This window comes from Centroberyx affinis, unplaced genomic scaffold (assembly GCF_046629955.1).
Source record: "Centroberyx affinis isolate AG114_WGS23_722 - 3 ecotype Tasmania unplaced genomic scaffold, CSIRO-AGI_Caff_v1 ptg000076l_1, whole genome shotgun sequence".
Taxonomy (NCBI): Eukaryota; Metazoa; Chordata; class Actinopteri; order Beryciformes; family Berycidae; genus Centroberyx; species Centroberyx affinis.
Genome location: NW_027278785.1, coordinates 157531 through 183173, shown reverse-complemented (window position 1 = coordinate 183173; position 25643 = coordinate 157531). Strand labels below are relative to the sequence as shown.

The following is a 25643-nucleotide window of genomic DNA, read 5'->3' as shown; positions in this document are numbered from 1 at the left end:
CATGCTGCTTTTGTTAGTGGAAACAACATAAAACTGTAAGTAATTCATATTAGAATACAGTTATTACTGTTTTGCTCAGTTACCAGCTGTTTTTGGTCACTTCACATGAGTTTATCTACCGACTGATTCGGGTTGAAAACATTTCCCTCATCTGGTTTGAGTACGCGTCCGTTAAGCTAGCTTTGTCACTTCAACTGTCAACTGAAGCAACCAACCCGTAACGTTAAAGGGCCTACCAGTGTTTTGACAAGTGCTTCCTCTTTCACTTCAACCACATGCTGATATATTACACTAGCAGCATTGCACACACAGCTAAACAGATAAGCCACAGCACAGGCACAACCCCTCCACACCCTTTATACTACACCACTCAGTGCCAGCTGCCACAGCTGCTCACACTCCAGAGGCGGAAGGTACAGGCTCTGTATGGTAAGTTTTGGCTAATAGTTTGCAGATGTATTTGGTTGACTAATTGTTTGGGCTCATAATTTGAATTTTAACAGGCCTACTGTATTTTCTTAGGCCAAGATTGATATGTTTGGGGGTGATGTTTCTTGAGGAGGTCCCCATAAGTGGAAGTGAGATCAGTAGTAGCCAATAGTAGTGCTATTTTATCACTTTAATAAGTTATCCGTTTAGTCTATTGCTCACTGAAAACTGATAAGACAAATTCCTTTCAGATGAGGGCCATATGGGCTGTTGTGTATCTACAAAGTCCAAGAAACCCTGGGTTATAAAACCCTCACTGATTTGATCCAGTCTAGGATCAAAGCTGGCCTAATTTAAAGTGAAGGGTTTCATTCCAACATGATTTATATCAGTTTTGGCAAAGATAATTTGCTGCCTGAAATGCACTATTTGAAAAGCATAAATGATTCTGTCCTCAAAAAACAGGAACTGTTTTATAAGCAAATGTTGCAAAAGATGACTCCTCACTTCAGTAGAACCCATGGTATGCTTAACTCTCATGCCAGCAGATGGGAGAGTGGGTGTGATCTTTTTTTAATGGTGGTTATATCATTTTGAAACTAAAGTCTTCAAGTGTTTTCCGCTGTGTTTTTTTCTGTTTGAACAGGTAAATGACAGAGGATTGTGTATGCTGTTTTGTATGACTGATGAGTGGTTGTAATTGTCATCATTATGCTCTGACATCATACATCAACTTAGCTATTTTCTATCATTAGATGACCATGGAATGACCAACTTCCCTTAATGTGTGTGTGTGTGTGTGTGTGTGTGTGTGCACTTGTGTGTAAAAGAATCCATTGGGTGTCAGCATGGTGCATAATTACATTCAGCCCTGCGTGAGTCATAATTCCTCATGCTTGATTTTGACTATAAAAGAATGAACTTGTGTGTGTGTGTATGGGCGCACCCCCCACACAGACACACACACTATGAGCTATTCTTTCCATTGTTATCCTTCCTGTCTCATTTCCTGTCTCTGAACATTCCCTCCTGACAGCAGTTACTGCAGTGCTGCCATGCTGATGGTTTCATGACAGTGAAACACTCAATGGCTCATCATGTCTTATGTAGATTACATTGAATTTCCAATGATGCCTGGCTTCGTTATGTCTAGCAGAATGGTTCCTTTCATGGGAAAAAGTTGACATTTCACATTTAGGGGTTGTTGTGACTTATGTATAATTATATTTGTGTAAAATATTTTCATGACTACAGGAGTGGGATTTGTGAATGGCTGCCTTTGACCTGGTGTTTCTGAACAGTTTATATGCGTAAAGTAAAATGTGTTATTGGCCCTGACGTTTTCCAGTTTTTCATTTTACAAAGCAATGCTGTCCCATTTGTCACCAGGACCAAACATAGAAGTTGAAGCCCACATATGAGCTTCTTCGTATATGGTGGACCCTTTTGGTGAATTGAATACGTTTGGCTGAGTATTGTGTCGTATCTCTATTTGAGTCAATGCAGATTACATTTCTTCAATAGTTTATGTTGGGCACGGCAATGCTTTGTTTTCCTGCACAGCAGTATGGTTGCTGTATTTGCTGTTGACCCTATTTCATGTCCACTGGCAGGATTATAAGTCCCTGTATTTTCCACTGTATTTTTGTGAAACAAAATAATATAGATATCCATTAGGGTCCAGATGAAATTGCTGTACTGAAACAAACCTACTTTGAGAAGTGTGGTGTCCAAACACAGGAGGGCAGCATTATTCTGGATAACACTGGTCTGACTTGTCATTACTTAGCAGTCAACATGTCTTACTGTAGTGTTATATCATACATATCACATTTTACCATTTTTTGCTATGAATATTTTCTCAGTGCCATTGTATTTACTTGCGACGTTAACACTCAGTTATTTGTGACTGGTCTGTAGCCTGCCCCAGGACTCTGCAGGTCAGAATTGATAAATCACAATCAATTAAGATTAATTGCACTACTTGAGCCAAGTAATGGGATTAATGAAGGCCAGTGTTTACTGTGGCTATTGTTAATATGGAGCCCTACCTATTACTCTTTATGTGTAAGATTTACAATTAGATTTTCAGCCTGATTAGTGGAGATAGAAGTGAGAGAACAGCATTTTATGAGAACAGGCTGTTGTTCATGCAGTTGTGTGTAAATTATTAATCAATGTGTTTTTATTTGCTCCCTCAGATATGGAATATTTCAACATGTGAAGAGGAAAGGAAATGCCCAGTTTAAGATTTTCCCAGGCTTACAACAATAAGTGGAGTTCATGACTAATGTGTTACACTGCAGGAGTCATAATACCAATATCATAAGTGATTTCAACCCCAGCCTGCTCATTGAGGGTGTGTCTTGGTCACTACTACGGCATGCAGGATGGGCCAAACTCGCTCCGGTCTATCGCACGCCACTGCCACTCCGGGCAAAGCGAAATGGAAACCAGGCGAGACAGCCAAACGGCTCCGTATCCGCAGATTTACGAGTGGTGAGAAGAAGCGACAGGGTGACCGGTTAAACAGGAATCACATGAAAAATAAGGAGTTGCCGTGGCTGGAAGGGGACCGTCGAGACACCAGCCAAACAGAAGTGACATTAGGTTGTGTGAAGGGAGCTGGAGATTCAGAAACGCGCCCCGATCACGGAGTGGGAAAGTTGCCGAGGGACGAGAGCGTGTTGGCGGTCGGAGAGGAGCGGACGGCCCCGGGTTTCGAGAGCCCGCCCGGCCTAAAGTATGATACTGCGGACAGCCAAGCTGTGAACAACGAGGCAACGACTGGCTCGTCCGATGCGTCGGGCTTGGAAACGAGGACCGGTGAACTCAGCGGAGCGGGCTGCGCGGAGGAGCTGTGTAGCGAGCCAGAAACCAGGGGACAAGACCATGCCTCGGATCCCCCGGCGACGGCCATGGAAAACCAGCCACTGGGAGAAAACATCCAGGGAAGTGTTGTGTCTGAGGTTAGGGAATTACCGGGGACTCTGAGCTCAGCCCTGCGGCTCACCTCTGGACAGGAGACCGAGTGGACTTTGGCATCGCTGCGCTTGTGCTCGGATCAACCTTTGGATAGTGGACGGCCCATAACTAACGATCACACTGAGGAGGGTGAAATGACGAAATCTGACTTTATCAGTGTTTCATGTCAGCCCAAAGCTGTCAGTGACCAAAGCAACGGTTGTCCCGTTGAATCCGGGAGCCGAAAGGACTCCGATCGGGCCCAGAATGCCTCGGGAGGCCAGTGTTTCTCGGGTACCATCCCGAAGCTGATCATAACCAGAGACCCCAGCCCCAGCAGGCCTCAGGGGACCTCGCCCCCCCACACCGCCGGACCGGAAATCAGCGGGTCGTGTTTGGAACTTCATCCGGATGACGAGTCGCCCTGCTCGGACAGCGGCTGCGGAGGTTCCCCCGCGCTGATGCGCTCTCCGAGAAAGCTGTCCAACTCCTCCTCCATCGGCCTGTCCTCCGCGTCGTCCTTCGAGGAATCCGAGGATGACTTCACTGGAAGCGACATTGAGTCCAGTCTGTCTCCAGCCAGGTTCTCGTCTCTGGGCAGCCCGGACGATGGGACTGGGGTGAGTGTGCTATTCATGTATCTGTCATTTAACATTTATTTTTTCCACAGTGGGTAACATGTTGAAAGTCACTGTACAATTTTGTAGCCATCAGTGATGACATAAAGCCCATTAGTTTGCAGTGTTTCCTCTACATGCATGTTTGCATGCAGAGGAAACACACACACACACACACACACACACACACACACACACACACACACACACACAGCTGGAAAAAGACCATATATCATGATATGGATATCCAATTAAGAGCCATTCATAATCTGCAACACCAACTGGAGCACAAACCTGGGTGTCAGAACCAAAATTACTACACATCTGCAAAAAAAAAAAGTCTACAGCAAGCTCTGATTATTTGATTTGAGGAAAAACATGGGAATGCATATGTACAAACCTATGCACACACAGAGTGCACACATCACTCATTGTACACACACTTTACAGAACATCCAGAGGTAAACAAACCTATATCCTGTAAGAGCTTCAAACACAGGCATATTGTTTAGTCAGCCAGATAACTCAGATGAACATGGTGACACATGCACATTTCCATATTTATTTTAGACATTTAAATAATCCTTATGCACAAACACATTCACATACTGACCTCAGTCTCATAGTGGCAGTGGTTGTCAGATGTCAGTAGATAATATCTGTGTTGTCACTTGGATTAGCCTACTGGTAGCCTAATCAAAACATAGGGCACAAGGGTCAGATATGTAAAGGCTGTTTAGACTGTGTCACACTGATATTAAGATAGTTAGATATGACTTTTAACTCCCAAAGTTCATGATCACATAGCTTTCATTAAAGAATTCAGCTTGATATTTAGGGGCCAGAGTCAGAGTCCTACTTTGAACCATTTGTCACCCCACTGGAGTTGCCACTTCAGTGATATAGGCTACAGTTAATATACAAATTGTCTTCCTTAATCTGCGTGTATAGCTAGCACAGCTGCTCTTGGGGCAGTCTAGACCTTAAGCCCCAAAGGCTTTTCTTTCGTCTGTTCCAGTCCTGAAACTCAATTTAAAGTTTCCAAGTAGGAGGTTATGATGTTTTCCCCCCCCTGAGTCAGGAGGCTTTGATGCACTGTGACTCGAAGTGTTTGGAATGAAATTAGCCTTAAAAACAGGATGTCTCCACTGGAAATAGACTAGGGGTAACACAGGTTCTCTGGCCCAGCCCAAAAACTGGAAAGATGGCAGAAGTTGCACTCCATTTATTTTATTGTAGGACTAATTATGTTTCCACAGTGAATCGTCCACCCTCCTTTGGTATGTTATTATTTTTGAGATAGAGAGAGAGAGAGAGACATGTGACAGAGAGAGATGTGACATGTGACAGAGAGAGACAGAGAGCTGTGACAGGTGTGACAGTATAGCATGAGCTGGGATTTGAACTCATGCTAGTCCAAGTTCATGGTATCTAACATCCTATCATTAGCCTGTACCTCACACTCTCTTAACACACTTATAACAGACACCAGCTGCACTAAACCCAAATGTCTTTATGGCCAGTCTGAGGTGGAGATGGGCCTCCAGTAGATCATGACATGATTATATTGCTGTGACTCATTGTCATTCATGTGTGTATCCACGTGCATGCGTGCATAAGTTTCAGTGTGTGAGAGTGACTGTCCTCAAGTCTACACAAACATCCTGAATACAGTCAGCAGTATGGACCATTTTAGCAATATCAGTCCAGATCTTTTCTGTCCCTCTGTCATTCTTTTACTTTGAGTTAACTGATGTGAATGATCGCTCCCGTCACTTCCAAATATACATTTCCTCCAGATATAACTTTGTTAAACTTGATTTTTGGCTTGATTATGATAACCATTTGTATCAGCAAATCAGTGGACAGTGTCATTTCCTGGCTACTATATTGACAGACAGGAAATGAGCAACCTGAGGCGTTGCATTGGAGCTGTCGTAACAAACAGGATGACACCGGCCTGTGGTTGCTGACGAGTTGGCCCTTTAATGTGAGTGTTTTGTCCCCTTTAGTCGACTGAACTGCGCCTGTAGTGACAGAATGAGGGTGTGTGTTGTTATTGACTTTTGAAATCTGCGGCCACGCTGTGAGCTCGCAGCCAAACCAGTTACATTCTGTATGCTCAATGACGTGAGCAGATACTTGCCCGCACATGCATATTCAGAGATACACACACTCATGCCGATGCAATCTTGCATTCAGAGTTCAGCGTGTGTCATGGAAAATTGGGCTGAAGGCAGAGCCCGTTGCTAGGCGACATCTTTCCTATATATGGTGCTCTTTTTTTTTTTTCTTCTCCTCCCGTTCTCTCTTTCTCGCTGACAATATCTACTCTGTCCCTGACATTTGAATGTTATTAGATGTAAATGTCTACAAATGCCTGCTCAGGCCTGTATTGTACACTTTATTTTCTAAATAATGAAACTTCCCTCAGCTTAACTTCCATCACTCGTCTGTGTCATGCTTTCTTCCCCCACATTTAACCTTGCAACAAAAGCCTAATATTTTCCCCTGAAATACCGTGAGACATAGACGGTGGAACAAAAAACAGAGGAAAATGAAGATAAGCCAAGAGAAGATAAAGCTCATGCAGACAAAAACATACACTGAAGCTTTGAACACGTAGCCTACACGTGAACTTTTCAGCTATGCATGCATGCTAATTCACATGATCCACAATTGCAAACTTGTTTTCCCTGGCGCTCATTATACAAAGTCCCACACATCACTCCCACACCGTCTTTACACATGCTTGCAAATATCGTGCGCAAGCAGAAATTCTTACACACAAATTCTTACGCACAAATGCAGGCCATGCTGCGCCTCTGTCTGTACGTCTACTGACCCAAGGCTGAGCAGAGAAGAGCTGAGTAGAGGGAAAGGGATGTGGTTTTATATAGACTAGTTTTGAGAAAGAGCTCTGCTGTAGATCTGAAAGCACCTGAAAACACTTCAGTGTGTGCTTATGTAGTACTCCTGTAGCTGATAATAGTTGTCTGACAGGTTCTTCTTTGTCCCTAACACACATATATACGCACACACACCTCTGTAGGTTGCATAATACTGAGGAATTTGTCAAGTAGACAAAAGAAGGAGAGCATTGGGAGGGCAGAGGAAGACGAAGGCCTGTTGGGAGATTCACCATCTCTTTCTCCCTGCCCCCATTCTACCAGTTGGAGTCTGGCAAGAGATTGGCTCTGCGTCGGGCTCAGGATAGGCTGAGTGGGGATTAGGGGAAGAGAGCGAGAGAGGGAAACAAGTAGAACAAAGGTGGGACTGAGAGAAAGACGGCTCGGTATGTGGTGGTTGATACAGTAAGAAGTAGCTATAGGGAGATGGTGAATCATCTAGGGGAGGGAGAGAAAAGGAAAGGGAACGAGTTCAAGCAGGCAGAAGGTCTGGGAGAAAGAAAGAGATAAATGACAGAGGAGGGGTAGGTGGATACGCTCGATCAACAGGGAGAAGATATCGGGTATTGAGAAAGTGATAGAGAGGAAGGGAGGAGTGACAGGATGTTGAAACAGTAGAAATGGTGAATTGGAGTGAAAAAAGACCTGGGAGACGAAGAGAAGAGGTCAGCGTGAAAGTGAGAGATTAGTGTTACCTTTATAACAGAACGGGATTATTTACCAGGCAACTCGAGCTTCAGTTTACCTCTGTTTACAGCAAGGTTTAAGCTAAAGGCTAAGCTACAAGAACTGGAGTAGGATGGAGAGCTAAAGCTAGACTTGGTTAAAGAAGGTAATAGATGACTGTTTGGGATACTAGGCCAACGGGGAGGCACACACCCCTGGGTGCAGGCGGTGGGGCTTGGGGAGACCCAGTGCTGATGGTGCGGAGTATTTTGTGCTGGCTGCGCTCTCGCTTTGTCTCTGTGGCTGTGTGTGCCTGTGTCAGCGCCTGCCTGCTCCTCCACTACTGCTCTGTCTGCCAGGTAAGAACTAGAACAGGACTATATGATTGAATTCAACCTATTTCCACCACAGACTGTTGGATGTGCTTGCTAATAATGAAATGCTTACAGAACTTCAGAAAGAGGATATGAGATTAGATTATTTCAAATTCAGGAGCCAGGTTTGCTATTCAAATGTAAACTGATTGATAGCCCAATCTCTTGCTACAGTATTTGGTTGTTGTCTGCCATACTGTTTGCACAGATATCTGTGTTGCTGTAACTATGACGTTCTCTCTATCTGGGTTAAGAAGCCAGTAAGCCAACCACCAGGATAAGGATGCTGGCTGCATCAAGCCTTTAATGATCTTTGACCTAGGTGATAATGTTCTATCCTTATTTTTCCCTGAGGCACATTGTCTAGTCCTAAAAGGACTGTATGCTGGTGAACGCCTCATCTCTCTCCTGCATGTGTGTGTGTTTGTTTGATAGGTGAGTGAGGGTGCTGTTTGAGATTGGGGAAAAACATTTTTGTGGTCAATATGGCTTCTCTGACTATGCTCATTACTGTTGCCATGTGAACAACAGAGGGGCCCCAGTGGAGGGGTGTGTGTGTGTGTAAAGCTGCTTTCTCCATGACGAATACCAGAGGACATTCCCAGCATTCCAACCCCAAAGTCTAGGAGCGGAGAGGATGGGCTTAAAAGTATTAGGGAGGATGGGAGTGTGACAAGAGTGAGTGAGGAAAAGAAAGGAAAGCTGTTGGGGATTGGGGAGGTGAAATGCTCATGGTTTGAAAATCGTTACCCGACATACAGTGTTAAGTGTCTAAACAACAACATAACTCTTTCCAGTTTGTAAACGTTGGTTGCATTTGAACCACAGGATGGGATGTGAGGTGACATGACTGACAGAAAGTGGTTGAGAGGAGCGACAGAAGGGGCTTCCATGATATTTAAAATGGGGAGAGGAAGAGTTTAACAGGGCAAATTAATGTGCATCAAAACATTGGGGAATGAGAAGGAAGCTTAGCTAGAAACAAAGCAGCACAGAATAAAGAACTGAAGGCACAGAGAGACAGCGGAGATGGTGAAAGTTCAGCTGTGGTGTAATTTATTTTCAGTGTTTCAAAATGCTCAAAGATGTGGGTTGGGGAGACAGAATGAGATGCCAATGCTTATGATTTACTGAGTTTGAATTGCAATGGAAAAACATTTTCTTACATGCAACTTGTAGGGATTCTCCGCAGCAGCAGAATGCTTTGTATCAGAGGTTTTCCAAAACATCTTTACTTCTAACAAAAACAACTGCTGCGTCTTGCGATTTAACGGTGCAGCCCTAGTGGAGACTGATAATATTAGGCAGGTACATCTGACCCCAGAGAGGCAACACACCAAGCTGTCAGCTTGAAGCAATTGGAGAGAAAGCATGAGGATGAGAGAGAGATGAAAGAGGAGAGGCTGGCTGTCTGCTTCACCTTTCTCTCCTGTCAACCCCCTGGACTTCCATCTGTCACTGAAGGCTTCTCTGGCTGAGGAGAGATAATGCTAATAATAACTAAATAAAAAGAGACAGGGGTTATCATGGTCTGATGGCTAAACTTGGTTTGTGGTTTGTGTTTTGACCACAAACGGATGTTATTTCAGCTGATTATTTTTTGACTGCTGTGTTGACTGTTTTATGAACGGTTCTCTGCCCAATGTTTACAGTAACAACATTACCCAAACATCAGCTTTTTACTTACATGATTTCATACACATTAACATGAATTTATCAGAACCTACTTGGTATGAATATGATTTGATTATACTGAAAGGTTTCCTCTGTGACCCACAAGTGGACCTCTAATCCACAGACACAGACGAAGGTGTCCGAAAATGTTCTGTCCATTTTAGCGTAAATATTGCTTAAACATATCCTCACTGTTGAGCACGATCCCACTCTTTTAAAAGAACTGATTGATAAACTAAAATAGTAGGCCTATAAGTTTAATGTGTATACCTAAGGTGCATTGCCCCCTCTATTCAGAGCAACAGAATCTGACATAACAGGTTCATAAGTATACACTTTGGAGGCTTAAAGTTGGGACAGTTTTACTGTGCTGACCAGGCTGGAGTGTCTTTCTCAAGATGGATTGCCTGGTTGTGTTTTATGCGGTGGAGGAATGGTTGTTCTAAATCTGATCTTTTTTTAGTGCTCTGTTTGGATATTCTTGTCCTGCCTTATACAGGGAAACCTATAAAAGAGGATAAATGTTGAAAAGGCTAGGAAATGTTTTTTTTTTTCAGACTGTGTTTTCAACTTCACCAGTGTTTAAGGTCAAGGTTGGCTGCTGGTATGTTGAGCTGCCTTTGAAGGAATCCTGAACAAAATGACAAACATCCTGAGAGATAGTTGAGTGACAGTTCTAGCTAAAACAAGACCTTGGACATTCAAATCAGCTATTGAAGCATTCAATATAAACGCTGTCAGAATTGTACTGAAATTGTGCTACTAATCAGAGAAAGGTTAGGAAAAATGTGTAAAACGCCTGCATGCGGTTGGTTTTCAATATGTTCAGGTGTGTTGTTTCTCCTGAGGTGGGAGAGGTTATGTTGAGGTTAATCTGTTAATGAGATTGAAGGCTCGGGTCACAGGCGTCTGGTGTTCGCTCTTACTCTCACTCTGCCCCCCCCCCCCCCCCCCCCCCCCCCCTCTCTCTCTCTCTCTCTCTCTCTCTCTCTCTCTCTCTCTCTCTCTCTCTCTCTCTCTCTCTCTCTCTCTCTCTCTCTCTCTCTCTCTCTCTCTCTCTCTATCTATCATCCTGACGTTTACCAGCTGTCTGACAAAGCCGGCACGAACCTGCCGTTCACCGTTTCCCTGCCACAAGCAACACACCTGTAGAATGCAGTCAGAACGGCTTGTTCCTAGCTCTCTTACATCTAAAGGTTTGACAACTTGAAGGCCCAGTCCGTAACTACATTAGTCATCTGGCATGGTTTTAAAAAAAAATACAAACTATGAATGACGGTGTTGAAACACATTCACCCCGCCACCCTGAAATTTGTCTAAACTTCTGACGTAAGAGCTGATAGTTTCACATGGCGTATACATGTATTTTTGGGATGTAGCAATTTTCCACTGATATTGAGTACATCAGACCTAAATGTTGAGTTATGATGGGTAAGTTCTGCTAAAGGTTGGGTTTTTTTTTTTTGCTAGTCAAACGCTTCCATAACATACAGTACTGTGCAAAAGTCTTTGGCACCCTAGATTTTTTTTTTTATATAAGTGACGTCTTAGATGTTTGTTTTCTGCATTAATGTATCAGTAGACTGCTCTTTATAGTACATTTTTTTGATGTTTAGAAACTTTTCATTTCATTATTTTTGAAAGCATCTTTGCTTTATGGATGGTTTATTTTTTTACATGTGCCTAACAGTACTGTAAGCAAGTACACCCAAAATTTGGATGGTTAAAGTCTGGATTGTAAAAAGCTTAAACCTTTTGAGTTACAAATCAGCCCTCATTTGACTCAAATAAAGCTTGTTTGTTCTTGGCAAACATAAACCCACCATTTCCGTTGTGTGTACATTCCAGCATTAAGACTGTTTTATTGTGACACAGAGTTTCAACACAGCAGCTGTGGAAAGAACGCGTTTGAGAAGAGGAGAGATAGGCAAACATGTGAACATGGCAGAGATAGTCTGTTAGGGCTGTAAAAAGATGGATTTTATGATTATGGTCCCTTGTTCTTCTACTCGATTAACCAAATTGACCTCTCTCTCTCTCTCTCTCTCTCTCTCTCTCTCTCTCTCTCTCTCTCTCTCTCTCTCTCTCTCTCTCTCTCTCTCTCTCTCTCGTTCTCAATAACATTGTTCACCTTTCAGTAAGACCTCTGTCTCCTGGTCTCTCCCCTCCTCTTTATCTGCTGCGTAACGCAACACACCTAACTTCAGCCAAGACTCACTGCCAGCTTGTTTTGATTTCCCACACACACGTTCTGCTAATCGATGTCATGTTCTTCTCTCAAATCGCTTGCGTCAAAGCCCCCGTTGCACACTGTCCTTGCTCTAGTGTTTCCCAACACAGATAACTATTATACACATACACGAACGCACACACCCACACACACACACATGCAGTGTTTCAGACAGTGGGGGTTCTGTTTTATGGCACCACACTGTTGGCTTTGGTAAATGTTTCATGAATGGGCTTTGTCACGTACGTTGTGCACCTGGCCTTGGCTAAGGGGGACGGTCTGTCCAATGTCTACAGGGTATGTGCTGGGCTTTATCCATTAATTGGTAATCATTCTATTGGCCAGTGTCTTGCAATGCTTCGCCTTTGACCATAGAAGAAACTCTCCCGCTGTTTTAGTGAGTCAGTTCTTCAGATTTGTCATCAGTGTTACCACGTCACACTTTTTCTTAGAGGATGATTTGAAGATGTTTGTCTTTTTCCAGAACAAGCCTTGGCAGAAGTTGAAGACTATGGTTCACTGGTCCCCCTTCGTCGTGTCCTTCAAGAAGCGTTATCCCTGGGTGCAGCTAGCCGGCCATGCAGGTACATATATACGCCAACGCACACATGCATAGGACACACTCCAAATGTTACTTTTCCTCTCTTATTCTTTTTCTCTGTCCCTGTCTCCAAGGTAACTTCCAGGCCGGGGAGTACGGGCGCTTGTTGAAGCGCTACTGTGAGTGTGAGCAACAGTGCCTACAGAAGCTGATGGAGGACATTCTGCGGCCCTACGTGCCTGGGTATCACGGCGTGGTACAGAGAGATGAGCAGGACTATAACCTGATGGATGACCTGCTGGCTGACTTCGACTCTCCCTCCATCATGGACTGTAAGATGGGCAGCAGGTGAGTGAGTGAGTGTGGAAAGCATGTGTGATTGTGTGCCAAACATTTTCCAAGTTCATAGTGATAATCAGAGCTTTTCTCAGGCTTTTGGGAGTTGTAGTGAGCCTAGAAAATGCATCATTAAACGCATATAAGCCTCCACACACTTTACTCCTCACCAGTGTTCTGCCTCTTTGCCATATTAAGCCTTTCCCTTCCGTTCCGTCTCCCATCAGGACATACTTAGAGGAGGAGCTGAGTAAAGCCAGAGAGCGTCCTCGCCTGCGGAAGGATATGTATGAGAAGATGGTGGCGGTGGACCCCGGGGCCCCTACGGAGCAGGAGAAGGCCCAGCAGGGGGTCCTCAAACCCAGATACATGCAGTGGAGGGAGACTCTCAGTTCTACAGCCACCCTGGGCTTCCGCATCGAAGGCATTAAGGTCAGAAGGGCTCAGCTGGGGCTCATCCCGCACTTGGCTGTAGCAGTCAGTGTTGTTGAAGTGAACAAACAGTACCAAACATTGAGATTAAATATTTATCAGTTCATACACAGGACAAGACCACTCACTGGTGTAGAATTGGCAAACAACTAGACTATTGCAATTCTTGGCTGAACGAGTAGTCAGAATGAGGACTACTTGTACTTTCAAAAAGAAATCCAGGACTGGGACCAGGTTATGCCAATAGCTATAGATTTGCATATTACTCTCCCATGAATGAAATTACTGATGATCCATTTTCAGCAGCTAATTGGTCCACTGTGGCTTTATTTTCCAGTCAAACGGGTTATAGCGGTCAGGCTGAGTGTTACGTTATATGTTCCATATAATCAGTACATCAAGTATGAACAGAACTTTCAGCTGGACTGCATCTCAGTTGTTGAGATACCGGACTCAGGAAGCTGTAAAAAGTTACTGATTTGAATCACCATGCTCATGCTGGTCAAAAGAATGATTGAGAGGGAGGGGAACAAGATAGTCTATGTACTTGACTATTAAATAAACAGTTTAGCTTTAATTTTGATGTTTTATTTGTTGTTGTTTTTTAACAGAAAGCAGATGGAACTTGCAACACCAACTTTAAGAAGACCAAGCACAGAGAGCAGGTGATGCAGGCCTTGGAGGACTTTGTCGATGGGAACATTCAGATCCTGGTAGGTGTTCAGAGTTCACTGACCAATTCATCCAAATTCAATAGTAATTTATTTCTACATAAATTTAAAACGGCAAGAATACTACTCTATTTAAGTCTAGAGTATTTAAGTGCAAGTCTTCTATTTAAAGCTTTACTCAAGTTACAGTTAACTCAGGCCAGTGAGGAAAGGAAACAGGTTTTTTTTTTTTCCATTTTGCGACTTCTTTTCCATTTCTCTATTCTTATATTCTGCTGACCCACATCTCACCTCTTTGTTCTTTTTCTACCCTTAGAAACTGTACCTGCAGAGGCTAGAGGAACTTCGCTCTGTTCTTGAGAAATCACACTTCTTCAGGACACACGAGGTGAACACACACACACACACATCATGATTTCACAACAAACTAGTTGGCTAATTTGCAAATTTATAATATTATCTAGTCTACTGTATTGAATTGCGCACACATCTAACCTCACCTGCCCTACTTGTTCTCTTGCCAGGTGGTGGGCAGCTCTCTGCTGTTTGTGCACGATGCATCGGGACAGGCCCGGGTGTGGATGATCGACTTTGGGAAGACGGTTCCCCTGACCGCCCCTCTTACCCTGGACCACAGGACTCCCTGGGTGGAGGGCAACAGGGAGGACGGCTACCTCTGGGGGCTGGACAACCTCATAGACATCTTCAGCAGTATGCTGCCCCCCACACCCTGAGGGGCGGAGTCAGAACAGACGACGGCGTGAACAGATGGACCATGCAGTGCGCGGAGAAAACACTCTGAATTTGTGGAATGAGAAGATGATACAAGCTGAGATTGACCGACGAATGAACAGACAAGGTCCATAAATATAATCGGCTATCAGTTTTGATACCATTACTTTTTTTCATACCCATAACCACGATGCAAAATATCCAAATGTCAGTATCCACAGAGGCAAAACGAACGCAGGCTGCGCATTGCACTGTGGGATACGCCAAAAGGCCACCATCTTGCACGTGGTCCATTGGTGAAGCTTGAGGTCAGACGACCTGCCTTGATGTGAGACACAAGAGGGAGAGGGGAGAGAGAGAGAGCATAGCATACAGGACTCTTTACCACTTCATCCAGAAACTAAAGGATTTTGACAAAGGTGCAGAATTGTACCTGTTGTCGCTGGGGCTGTACCTTTTTTCTCCTGAGTGTACAGTCTCTGACTTTGTGGACCTCTAATTAAGAAACAACATTGACTTCTACCACTTCTACACACAAGCACATGTAACATTACTACTCCTCTCCCTCATCACCATCTCCCTCTGTTGGTTAGAGATGCACATAGCACTCTTACAACAATGAACTTGATCCAGTGGTATAAAACCTTCTTAAGTGGCCTTTTTGTCATGGACCACTTAGTATACAGCAACACTAAAACACTGGTAAAACTGTGTGTAAACTAACCCAGTGTGTAGGGTCTCTCTGTAAATAGTTTTATTTAATTTTTTGCCTTCTTATAGCCTCCTTACCCTGTTTGTACTGTTTCTGGTGCCTAGCGTTTTTAATGGAAGAGCTGTTTGACCATTCCAATGCAGTGGACTCATGATGTTATTTTTCTTCCAAAGAGTTCACCCAAGTAAACCGATAAACATTTAATCCCAAAGTTTAATTTACTTCAAGTGGGAACTGAAAGTGTTTCTTGATTGGTTTTTTGTATGATAATGCAGTGAAAGTGTCTGAAATACGAGAATATTTTTTTTTACTGTGTACAGTATGCGGCTCGACAGCCATGCCTGTCTGGAATTTGTTGCACTATGGAGCCTCACAAAGCCATTGAACAAAACAAGCTCTGCCTCTTTGTGTCTTAAGATGGGTTCACAGATGCAGACATTTAGCAGTTAAGCAGAAGTTGAATTTCCCATGATTGCTCTATTCTGCTTAATCGATATTGCTTTAGATTACTAAAACTAAGTGTGAGAGCGAGTGAATCATTGGTGGAAAAGGTAATATGAAACTGGAACTCCCTGATTAAACTGTTAACTGGCTAAGTGTGCTGTTTCTCCCATCTATCAGCTCATGCACTAACTACAAACTAGATAATTTCAACATTTCTTCGGTTTTAAGGGATGATGCATCATCAAAGGCGAGAATAACATTGTTTGAAATATGAGGACGATGCTAGACCCTCATTTAGCTACACTAAATGGGAGGTTTAGTAGGTTTGAACTTTGAGTCTATGTAAGATTGGTAGTTTACAAAGAAAATGGCAATATGAGGTTAATATGAGTATATAACCTTGTAATAACGTCGATATGATGTCAGCGCTTATGACCGTATTTGGCATTCCGTGGCAGGAATGCGGCAGGTCGGTGAACATTCCAGTGTCGAGTCTTCCAGAGATCTGCGTCCCTTGACAGTGTCAGGCAGCACTGTTGGGGAATGTGTGTGTGTGTGCAGGCGGCACACACTGTACACAATATAAGGGCTCTACACCATTGCTGCAAAATGTCTGACTTCATGGAACTGGAATTCTGTTTTTCCATCTCTGAAAATTCCTCACCAAGCACACCTACTGGAAGAAAGGAACAATGTAGTGTTTACAAAGTATTATATTTCTCTGCCCACATATTCTTTATATTTTTAATATGGCAAACTATCAGGTTTTCAAACTGGGTGCTTTGTGTGTGAGAGAACTGGATTGAGGTATGGGGAGTTAATTTGTAACTTTGTAACCATAACATATTATGTACTGTATTTTTACAGACTTGTGAAAATTGATATTAGGTCCCTGCTTTGTTTGGAATGGCATTGATTGCAATAAATTGAAAATAAGAGCTTTGGAGTGTTTTCTACTCTGATTTCCCCCCCCCCCCCCACTACACATCAGACATCAGATACACCATTCATCACCATTGATCATGCAGTTCACAAACCAAAATCAATTTAAAATTGTATTGATATTGGTGTGAAGACTTTTATTTTGCTGAATAGCCAAAAGTGCTAAGATAAACAGTTACAGGTAGGCAGTGAATCATAAATGACACAAAAAACAAATCAGAAATTTGAATCATTTTATTATATAAATATGCTCCATTCATTTGATGTGGTTTATTTAGCACCAAAAGGTCTAAGAGGAGATGTTCAAAATTCAACACATTTCTAGCTACTCATGCAAAACAGTCAAAAATGTACAGTAGCTTCTCAGTTTAAATAAAAGTGATAACAGGATCCATCCAAAGTGAGGCAAATACACATTCAGAGTTAAGGTTCTCTCACTCAGCACGTTAAGCTGATTATCTTGCTGTCATGGACATCATATTTAACTCTTTTAGCCACTGATTTGCATAGGTTTATATTAATCACAAAATGCCACAAGCATTCGTTGTGATGCCTCTTAACAGATAAAACTCCATGTAACAGTCCCTGCATCTTAGAGACTCATCTGCACTTTGTGTCCATTGTTACTCCCACAGCAGTGTCAGCCTGACCGCTGCTGCTGCTCCTCTGTCCTTGTGTGGACCAACACCACCTGGCCAGCTAGTCCGGCTTCCACCCCTCCCTGAGGAACCACGTACCGGGTGCCGTCGCTGGCCCTCTGGGGGTCCATCATCATCAGCTGGTCATTGCTCTGAGCTACTCTGTCTAAACTCCACAGCTGGTAGCGGAGGCTCTTGCCCTGTTTAGCCAGGATGTAAACCTCTCTGACCCCCGTGGTGGGAACGGGACAACTGGTGTCACTGGGCAGGAAGAGCCAGGGCAGAGTGGGATCAGGCCGGGTGCGCTCTTTGCTCACGCTCCCCTGGTCGAGGCCTAGGAGAACACCTGGAAGGGATGGATATGGTAAATGTGTGGCATATTGATTGATTGACTGATTGAGACAGTGGGTGAGTGAGTGCGTCTTACCTGAAGCGACTGCCCAATGTGCTCTGTGTCCACTACGCTGGCATGGCTCATGGTTGAAGTCCTCATCATATCTGTACATACTGTCAAGGAATTCTGCCCTCTAATTATATACTGTTTTTTAGCAGCGCTACTGACATAGCAGTAAAGAACACGCTCTTTCAGCTTTCTCAGTGAGAGTAAAACCTACAACATATTTAAACAAAGTTTAAAAAAATGGCTCATTTCTAAGCAAGCTTGTCAATATGAATCCTAACCCTTTTCATGGCCAAACATTAATTTGTTGTCTTATTTTTCTCCTCATTTTCATTTTTTTTTATAATATCTGTCTGAATATTTTCCTGACTGTCTATCTGTACTGTACAGATGACTGTATGTTGTGCTTTCATATATATTTTTAATTACAGTTTCTAGCCAATAACATCGGGCCACAGGGACAACAGTTGAAAATAAGCCAGTTGGCTAACACTGGCACATTTACCCTCGAGTCAATTAAGGTGCACTCTCCCTGTTTAAAAATAAATAACATGAAATGAAATGCATATTAAACTCATGTCTCACTGAAATACCCTCCTGGTCATTCTGTGGGTCTAAGATACGGGATGAGAACAGGCTGTCCGTCACACATGTGTGCAATGATGGTTGTGGCATTGTTGCCACTTATCCCCCCTGTCAGGAGTTCAGCCTTGCAGATACACATCTCCTCTGCCAACAGAGCCATGTTGTGGGCTGAAAAATAAAAAAATCTCAATGAATACATAAGGAACACACAGCTGCACAGAAATTGTGGTAAGGTTAGATTTTTCCTTATAAACAGACTCTCCATAAACAGACAAACAAGGTCTCCATAAACTGAACACAGATTAAAATTGCATTAAGTTGTCATTCACAGCAGCTTGTGAAGTTTAAAGAGCGACTCAGCACTAAATTACGTTTTTTTCAGTGTAAACATGATTATATACCTTCCATATAGTGAATAGCATTAATCCTGCACTTAATGTCCACATTTTTTAAAATTAAATCATGCATCCGCTTCTAGAGGCAGAACATCGTTGTTGAACTGCTCTCTATGAAACTGTCAGCCGTGTTGCATTTCTGGCCACACCTCAATCAGATCAGTTTCAAGGCAGAATTTCCAGGTACGTAGGCTATTCTTTATTACTTTGCCTTTGGAAGTGTCAAATGCTTTGTGATCAGAAAATTGTTACCGCCCCCGAGTGGAGATGGGTGACGATATCACAGACACGCTGCCCTATTTGCTCTTGCTCCCAAATTTTTTGCATCTTTCAAAATTGTGTACTAGGCACAGACTGACTGAAAACTGTGCATTTACACACTCTTTAAAGATAATGTTACCTGAAAACATTTCACCCTGTGCAGTGTAACCTCTGTCCAAAGCTGTCTGTACAATAGTCTCCATGTCAACAGTCAGCTGTGGCTGTCGTAGGTGAGCAGCCATCCACAAAGCCACCAGACCGCACCTACAGGTAAAGACATATCAGCCTCATAGTACAAATTATGTTAAACGACTGAAACTGAAAGCACTTGGTTCAAACAAACACCACAACATCCAATGCTGATTCCTACGAAGCCTTTTCGGGACTTTAGGGGCTCCGTAGATTCCACTGGACACACAATAGATTTAAACTTTTATTCATGTCACATCAATGCTTTCTCAGTAAAATGTAGATTATAATGTTATTAGACTGACATCGAAGTTCACTGACTTACTGTGGACCATCTTGGATGAGGGAAGGCACATATTTGTTAAACAAGATCCACTGCAGATCCTTCCTAAAACTGGAGCACAGAAAAAAAACAGACTACATCAGTCATTATACTAGAAAATCTGCTGTAGGCCCCTTCTTACCTTGGGCCTCAAATGCTTATTTATGAGGAAAAAGAGCTTTAGTGGACACAAATAATATATGACACAGCTATACAGTGAGGCTATGACAACAAGCATGCCAGCGTTTGTCAAGGTGAAATCCATTTATCTATCAGCTATAAGTTACACTGTATGAACGAGTAAAGCTACACTGTATGAACATGGACGGATTCTCTACATCATAGGCATTGAACATTGAACATTATTTTGCTGCACTTAATGTAGTTTGCTGCGCGCGCAAATCCATTTGTGGGCGCGCTGCAGACGCGCTGAAACGCGAGAGCGGCGCGGTCGCGGTGCGCACGCGTCTCAACTTTTTGCAACGCCGCAAGCGCACCGCATGTCACATAACCTGAAAGCCTGAAATAAGTCTTGAATCGCTCACCATCCAAACGAAAGTCCAGGATCTACCGGTGATATTCTCCGTAATTGTCTCCGTATTTTTCATCATTCATTCAGTTTGTTTGTGATATGGGACATTCACTATCGAGTATCGAAACCACATGTCATCAACCCTGCCAATCATATCCCAACCTCATGGACTCTGCCTTGTGTTTGATACCTTTTGACTAGTCATAATGTAAAAAAAGATATCTTAAATTAGCATTTTGACTAGTCATAATGTAATAAAAGATATCTTAAATTAGCATTTTGACTAGTCATAATGTAATTAGAGATATCTTAAATTAGCATTTCGGTTGGTCACTCCCCATCCCTCGGAGACCCTGGTTGCACATTGCGGTGGACTTTGTGACTGGGTTGCCACCCTCTGACGGTAACACAGTAATTCTCACCATTGTTGACTCTTTTTCTAAAGCTGCTCATTTCCTGCCTCTGCCTAAATTGCCCACTGCCAAGGAGACTGCACAACTTCTCATTGACCATGTATTCAGACTGCACGGCCTTCCCCTGGATATTGTGTCTGACCGTGGGCCTCAGTTCTCATCTTGTTTTTGGAAGGCGTCCTGTAAGCTCCTCGGAGCCTCTGCCAGTCTCTTCTCTGGTTTTCATCCCCAGACCAACAGCCAGACTGAGCGAGCGAACCAGGATCTGGAGATCGCCCTCCGCTGCCCAGTCTCCCACAACCGTTCCTCCTTCCACCTTTGTTCCCTGCTCAGAAGGAGGATGTGGGGGTCCCGTCTGCTCAGGCCTTCTTCCGCCGCTGCCACCAGACCTGGAGGAGAGCACGTTTGGTGCTTTTGGCCACCTCTGCACGCACCAAGCGTCAGGCCGATTGACACCGCTCTGCTGGTCCTGACCCTGCCCGTTCTTTGGACCACCTGATTGCCTGCTCCTACTGGTACTGTTGCCTTGTGACCACCTGTGTATGACCTGTGCCTGCCTACAACCCTGTACCTGCTTATTCCTTCAGTAAAGACGTTTTGAACTGTATTCCCTGTCTGCGTGTCTGCATTCGAGTCCTGATACTGATCCTGACACCTGGAGCCCCTGGTAAAGCTCTTACTGTGGACTTTGACAACCTACAACCCGATAAGATGGCATTAATGCCCTTGGGGAAATTCAAGAAAAGTAGCTGGTGAAGCTACTTTTCAGGTAGGTCGCAGGGGAAGAACGAGATTGGTGGATTGGTGGATTAATGGAGTATTACAATCCACAATACAATGCTAGCGGTCTTCAAACAAGAGAATGTAATGTGTGCAGTCATGCACGTTTCATGTAGGATAGCTGGTTATGGTGATCTTTACTCCATTGTTAAGATTTATGTAGTTACCCTTTTTTCCAAGTAGACACATTACACTGTAAAAGAAAAAATATATAACTAATAGAGAAAGGGATGATATTAAAAAACTGTTTTAACTGTGTTCAAAACTTAGGCCAATAGTCTGTCACTTAGCATTTTCCTTTTTTGGTGAAGGTGATTTAGTCTCTCTTTTACTGTATTCAAGAAAGCTCAACTGTGATGCCAAAGTCTGTAGAATTGCAGGAAATGCATTTAAAATTAGTAAAATTAAAAGACCCCCCAACCTTCAGTTGGTGACCCCCCAATGTTTTAGACACAATTATGCCACTGCTCTACGTGAAGATTTTGCACAGCTGCTAACAGTTTCGCTTTACTGTTTCCTAATCATTGCAGTCTACCATGCATGTGCAGTAAGTAAACAATGTCCAAGCAATTGCAGTCTTCTCCCTCACAAGCCAGTAACTTTCAGTGGTCATGGTCAATGCTAATCACATGTATTGGGAAAAAGTGCAGCAGATAGAGCTCGACCACTAGAAATTAATCTACTCACCTGCTGTCCCTCTGCTGGAGCAGCAGGCGGGCCTCTGCGTGGTCTCCTTCAACAGGACTCCTGCCACAAGCTATAGCCTGATAAAGCTTCTTCTTGCTGGACACTGAAGCAGGAGGAGGCGGGGCTCCTGGAGGTGGAGGAGGAGGAGGAGGAGGTGACACGGGACACTCCATTGACATTTTCTCCAATCTCTTTTGGGGTTCTGACCATATACTGTAAAGAAAGGATTGAAATGGTTCTGACTGAGAGAAGTGGCGTGCATTTGTGTGTACTGCATGTTTACAAAGGGGACAACAGCACTTATTGACAATTTCCATTAAATCGATAACACATTGAATCATACACCACCAACCCAGCCCTCCTCTCTCTCTCTGCCAAACTCTACAACCTACAGGAATATGCGCAATTTAAGAGTAACTCACCTTATTACATAATCTATGTTGGGACCAAGAAGCTCAAATCTCTAACTGTAGTTAATTTACACAGAAATGTTTATCTGGTAGCTTTTCACAGGTAATATCCATGATATCTGGCTCCCACTTAGCACAGTAAGCGCAGTTAGCCAACATTACCGGGTATGTCTGTCACCCATATTTGGCAGCTTTTAGCCTGGCCAATGAAATCTCGTTGCTGGACGGGAACCGGAAATAGTTTCTGCCTCTTTTCTTTACGCGAGATTACTGTCTGCGACTCTGCGAGATTTCAACGTCCATGGTCGTGAGTCTCGAGGTTTCATTCATCACCTCGAGGTGTTTTTGCGACACGTAAAAAGCGGAAAGGTAAGTAATATTTTGGATATCATTATCCTTTTTTGCATCCTACTTGCAGACTTAGCTAGCCCGTTAAGAAGTGGTTGATCACAATGGTAGAAATCAGAGGGGAAACGATAGATATGACCAAGCTAAGCTAACAGCTAACTATACGTTTGGATGGCTGCTGTTAGCTAATGTAGCTAGCTGTTTGCCGGGTTTTCGATTATTCGTCTCAAGCTGGTGGAAAAGCAGTATTTTTCATTAGTGTGTTTTCCTCTGCTAATTTATTGTCCACAGAACAGAAGATGGCCGCCCAGGAAGTACGACTCAACCACACAATCTACATCAACAACTTGAATGAGAAAATCAAGAAAGATGGTAAGTGTACAGTATCTGCTAGCTGTTAACGTTCAGTGTCCGGCTGCTGAATAAATGTCTCCCACACCAAGCAAACTAATGGTTCGTGTGATCCTTGTGTCTGCAGAGTTGAAGAAGTCGCTGTACGCCATCTTCTCCCAGTTTGGACAGATCTTGGACATCTTGGTGGCACGAAACTTGAAGATGCGGGGTCAGGCCTTTGTTATCTTCAAAGAAGTCAACAGCGCCTCCAATGCTTTGAGATCAATGCAGGGATTTCCTTTCTATGACAAACCCATGGTAGGTTAATCATTTGGTAGGATACCAGATCATTGAGGGGACTGAAAATGTAACATAAGTCTTGCACAATAATTGCAAGGCAAAGGTGTTGGACTCCAGTCACAATTTTAACTGCTTGAGACTTGACTTGATGGATGAAGAGAATACAAACACACGTGGTCTTGACTTTTCGTCTTCATCTCTCCCTACAGCGTATCCAGTATGCCAAGCAGGACTCGGACATCATAGCTAAAATGAAGGGGACCTTCGTGGAGCGTGACCGTAAGAAGGAAAAGAGGAAGGTCAAGGGGGCTGATGCAGCTGGACCCAAGAAAGGTGTACCGGGAGCTGCTGCACCCATGGGCCCTGGGGTGCCTGCAGCAATGCCTGTAAGTACATCAAGGCGTAATAGTTGGATGTCCGCTGTATGTGGACATCCAATTAGTATCAGTGCTAGTGTACAGATAATGAAAAATATAAAGTTATACTAGAAGTGCACTGATGATCTGTGGTATCAGGATTGGTGTTGTTCCAGTTCCCAAGAACTCTTGCATGGATCAGCAAATTAAGCTTTCCCAAATTATGTAGTTTAATGATGTGCACTATCCGGCTGATAAATTGTCAATAGCACTCGACACTGCGTCATATTTTACCAAACATTAACCCCCATTTTAGGCTAATTATCGCCATGCTTCTGACAGGCACTACCAATATATGGGGCAATAGGTGTTTTTGGTGAAAATCAATTGGTTGTAACAGTTAAACTTAATAGAAATAATGGACTGTAAAGTAATATCAAATTTCATGAGTATCATTCACAGTTTATCAAGTATTCAATTGTGATCCTCGATAAGAATGTTCATTTGCCTGAACCTAGTTTCTAAGAAGAGTGGGCATGGATGGCTCTGGATAAAGAGGGTGTGGTTTGATTATAGTCGGTTATACTGGATAAAAATGGATTGACTCTTTCTCAGAAAATTGCTGAGATAGACGTGGAGATTCTGTATTTTATCACCTCAACAGTCAGAAAATGCCTGCCATGGTTATTTCATATTTGTGGCAGAATTGTTTGGAGCATATCATCGCGGCTAACGGCTCACACAACATTGTTGTACGTTACTCTTTAGGGAATGCCTCCCATGAGCCAGGCTCCTCGCATGATGCCCATGCCAGGCCAGCCGCCCTACATGCCCCCTCCAGGCATGATGCCGCCTCCTGGGATGGGACCCGGTCAGATGCCCCCTGGTGCCATGCCTCCTGGCCAGATGATGCCCGGACAGATGCCTGGACAGATGCCACAGCAGGTAGAGTGTGTCCAGCTTTGTGTGTAATTTCTACAAAAATCAAGTTTTCATTTTGCTTCTTAGTGTTGGTGATTCTATTCAGACATTCACTTGCTGTTACTGACTGCCTTTTATCCTCCCAGGTGGCAGAAAATCCTCCCAATCACATCCTCTTCCTCACCAACCTGCCAGAGGAGACGAACGAACTCATGCTGTCTATGCTCTTCAACCAGTCAGTATCCGCTCTTTGTTTAATCTATTTGAGGATGCATATATCAGAAGCCAGCTCATTAGCAAGATGGAGAACATTTTTGCCTTGTATTCCTTTTTCCAGATGAACCATTGTACTTGTTGAATGGTGAACCTGACTGTTGTTTTTATTTCTAGGTTCCCAGGGTTCAAGGAGGTGCGTCTGGTCCCTGGTCGCCACGACATCGCCTTTGTGGAGTTCGATAATGAGGTGCAGGCTGGCGCTGCCCGAGAGGCATTGCAGGGCTTCAAGATCACACAGACAAACGCCATGAAAATCTCTTTTGCTAAGAAATAACCCCACCCCACTCCCGTCCCCCATCCCAAGGCAAGTCCAGCACCAGTGGTCTGTCTCTCAAACACACACACACACACACACAGATCTTTTTTTATGTGGAGCATTGGCTCGAACTCGGATTCATGTTTTTAGAAATGGACAATTCAGTGCAGTGCAGTATGGCTGCAGTAAATTTGTCACTCTCTATTCTCTATTCTCAGAGTTACATGTAAGTATACAACCACAAAGTCGTCTACAGCTCTGTCAGAGTTCATAAGGAATTATCAACAAGAGCAACTTGCAAATGTATAATGGTCTGGTAAATTACATTTTCATGAATTGGATGTAGAAGTTAAAAATCCTTAATTTCTCTGACCTGACTTACACAGGAGAGCGAGAGAGGTTGCAGTTGTCTGACTTTTTATAGCTTCATACACAGACCAGCGAGGAACTTGATGTGTCGTCTTTCCTCTTTTTTAAACTGTGCGTCATAAAGCATTGCACCCAGAGTCTGGTTTACCAGACATTGTACCTGGAGCTTTTTTTTGTTTTTATTAAAAATTTACTTTTG

The 25643-nt window shown here is 43.5% G+C and overlaps 3 protein-coding genes across 3 annotated transcripts; 2 read left to right on the top strand and 1 right to left on the bottom strand.

The window, feature by feature from the left end:
• Positions 1 to 319: 319 nt before the first annotated feature.
• On the top strand, positions 320 to 16665 carry itpkcb (inositol-trisphosphate 3-kinase Cb). Its single transcript, XM_071521147.1, has 8 exons — positions 320 to 429; positions 2631 to 4013; positions 12348 to 12447; positions 12539 to 12752; positions 12968 to 13172; positions 13784 to 13885; positions 14160 to 14231; positions 14368 to 16665. Exons 2-8 carry the CDS (start codon positions 2820 to 2822, stop codon positions 14575 to 14577), a joined length of 2097 nt encoding a protein of 698 aa, XP_071377248.1. The 5' UTR covers positions 320 to 429; positions 2631 to 2819; the 3' UTR covers positions 14578 to 16665.
• Positions 16666 to 16928: 263 nt separating this feature from the next.
• Positions 16929 to 22418, bottom strand: actmap (actin maturation protease). The gene is made up of 7 exons (XM_071521488.1): positions 22298 to 22418; positions 21876 to 22088; positions 19467 to 19535; positions 19092 to 19216; positions 18335 to 18464; positions 17739 to 17809; positions 16929 to 17657 (listed from the first exon to the last, which is right to left on the bottom strand). Exons 2-7 carry the CDS (start codon positions 22052 to 22054, stop codon positions 17314 to 17316), a joined length of 918 nt encoding a protein of 305 aa, XP_071377589.1. The 5' UTR covers positions 22055 to 22088; positions 22298 to 22418; the 3' UTR covers positions 16929 to 17313.
• Positions 22419 to 22518: 100 nt separating this feature from the next.
• On the top strand, positions 22519 to 25643 carry snrpa (small nuclear ribonucleoprotein polypeptide A). The gene is made up of 7 exons (XM_071521337.1): positions 22519 to 22654; positions 22925 to 23005; positions 23112 to 23284; positions 23476 to 23652; positions 24391 to 24567; positions 24690 to 24778; positions 24934 to 25643. The coding sequence occupies exons 2-7, from the start codon at positions 22933 to 22935 to the stop codon at positions 25091 to 25093; spliced, it is 849 nt and encodes a 282-aa protein (XP_071377438.1). The 5' UTR covers positions 22519 to 22654; positions 22925 to 22932; the 3' UTR covers positions 25094 to 25643.

What these genes read in the sequence shown, in the direction of transcription:
- itpkcb (XM_071521147.1), top strand. Translation starts at nt 2,820, where the DNA reads ATGGGCCAAACTCGCTCCGGTCTATCGCACGCCACTGCCACTCCGGGC. An exon ending in GCCCGGACGATGGGACTGGG is followed by an intron (nt 4,014 to 12,347) that starts GTGAGTGTGCTA and finishes GTCTTTTTCCAG; the next exon opens with AACAAGCCTTGGCAGAAGTT. An exon ending in ATGGGAACATTCAGATCCTG is followed by an intron (nt 13,886 to 14,159) that starts GTAGGTGTTCAG and finishes TTCTACCCTTAG; the next exon opens with AAACTGTACCTGCAGAGGCT.
- actmap (XM_071521488.1), bottom strand. Translation starts at nt 22,054, where the DNA reads ATGTCAATGGAGTGTCCCGTGTCACCTCCTCCTCCTCCTCCTCCACCT. An exon ending in CTCATCCAAGATGGTCCACA is followed by an intron (nt 19,217 to 19,466) that starts GTAAGTCAGTGA and finishes CTTTACCTGTAG; the next exon opens with GTGCGGTCTGGTGGCTTTGT. An exon ending in ACATTGGGCAGTCGCTTCAG is followed by an intron (nt 17,658 to 17,738) that starts GTAAGACGCACT and finishes CATCCCTTCCAG; the next exon opens with GTGTTCTCCTAGGCCTCGAC.
- snrpa (XM_071521337.1), top strand. Translation starts at nt 22,933, where the DNA reads ATGGCCGCCCAGGAAGTACGACTCAACCACACAATCTACATCAACAAC. An exon ending in CTTTCTATGACAAACCCATG is followed by an intron (nt 23,285 to 23,475) that starts GTAGGTTAATCA and finishes CTCTCCCTACAG; the next exon opens with CGTATCCAGTATGCCAAGCA. An exon ending in GGGTGCCTGCAGCAATGCCT is followed by an intron (nt 23,653 to 24,390) that starts GTAAGTACATCA and finishes GTTACTCTTTAG; the next exon opens with GGAATGCCTCCCATGAGCCA.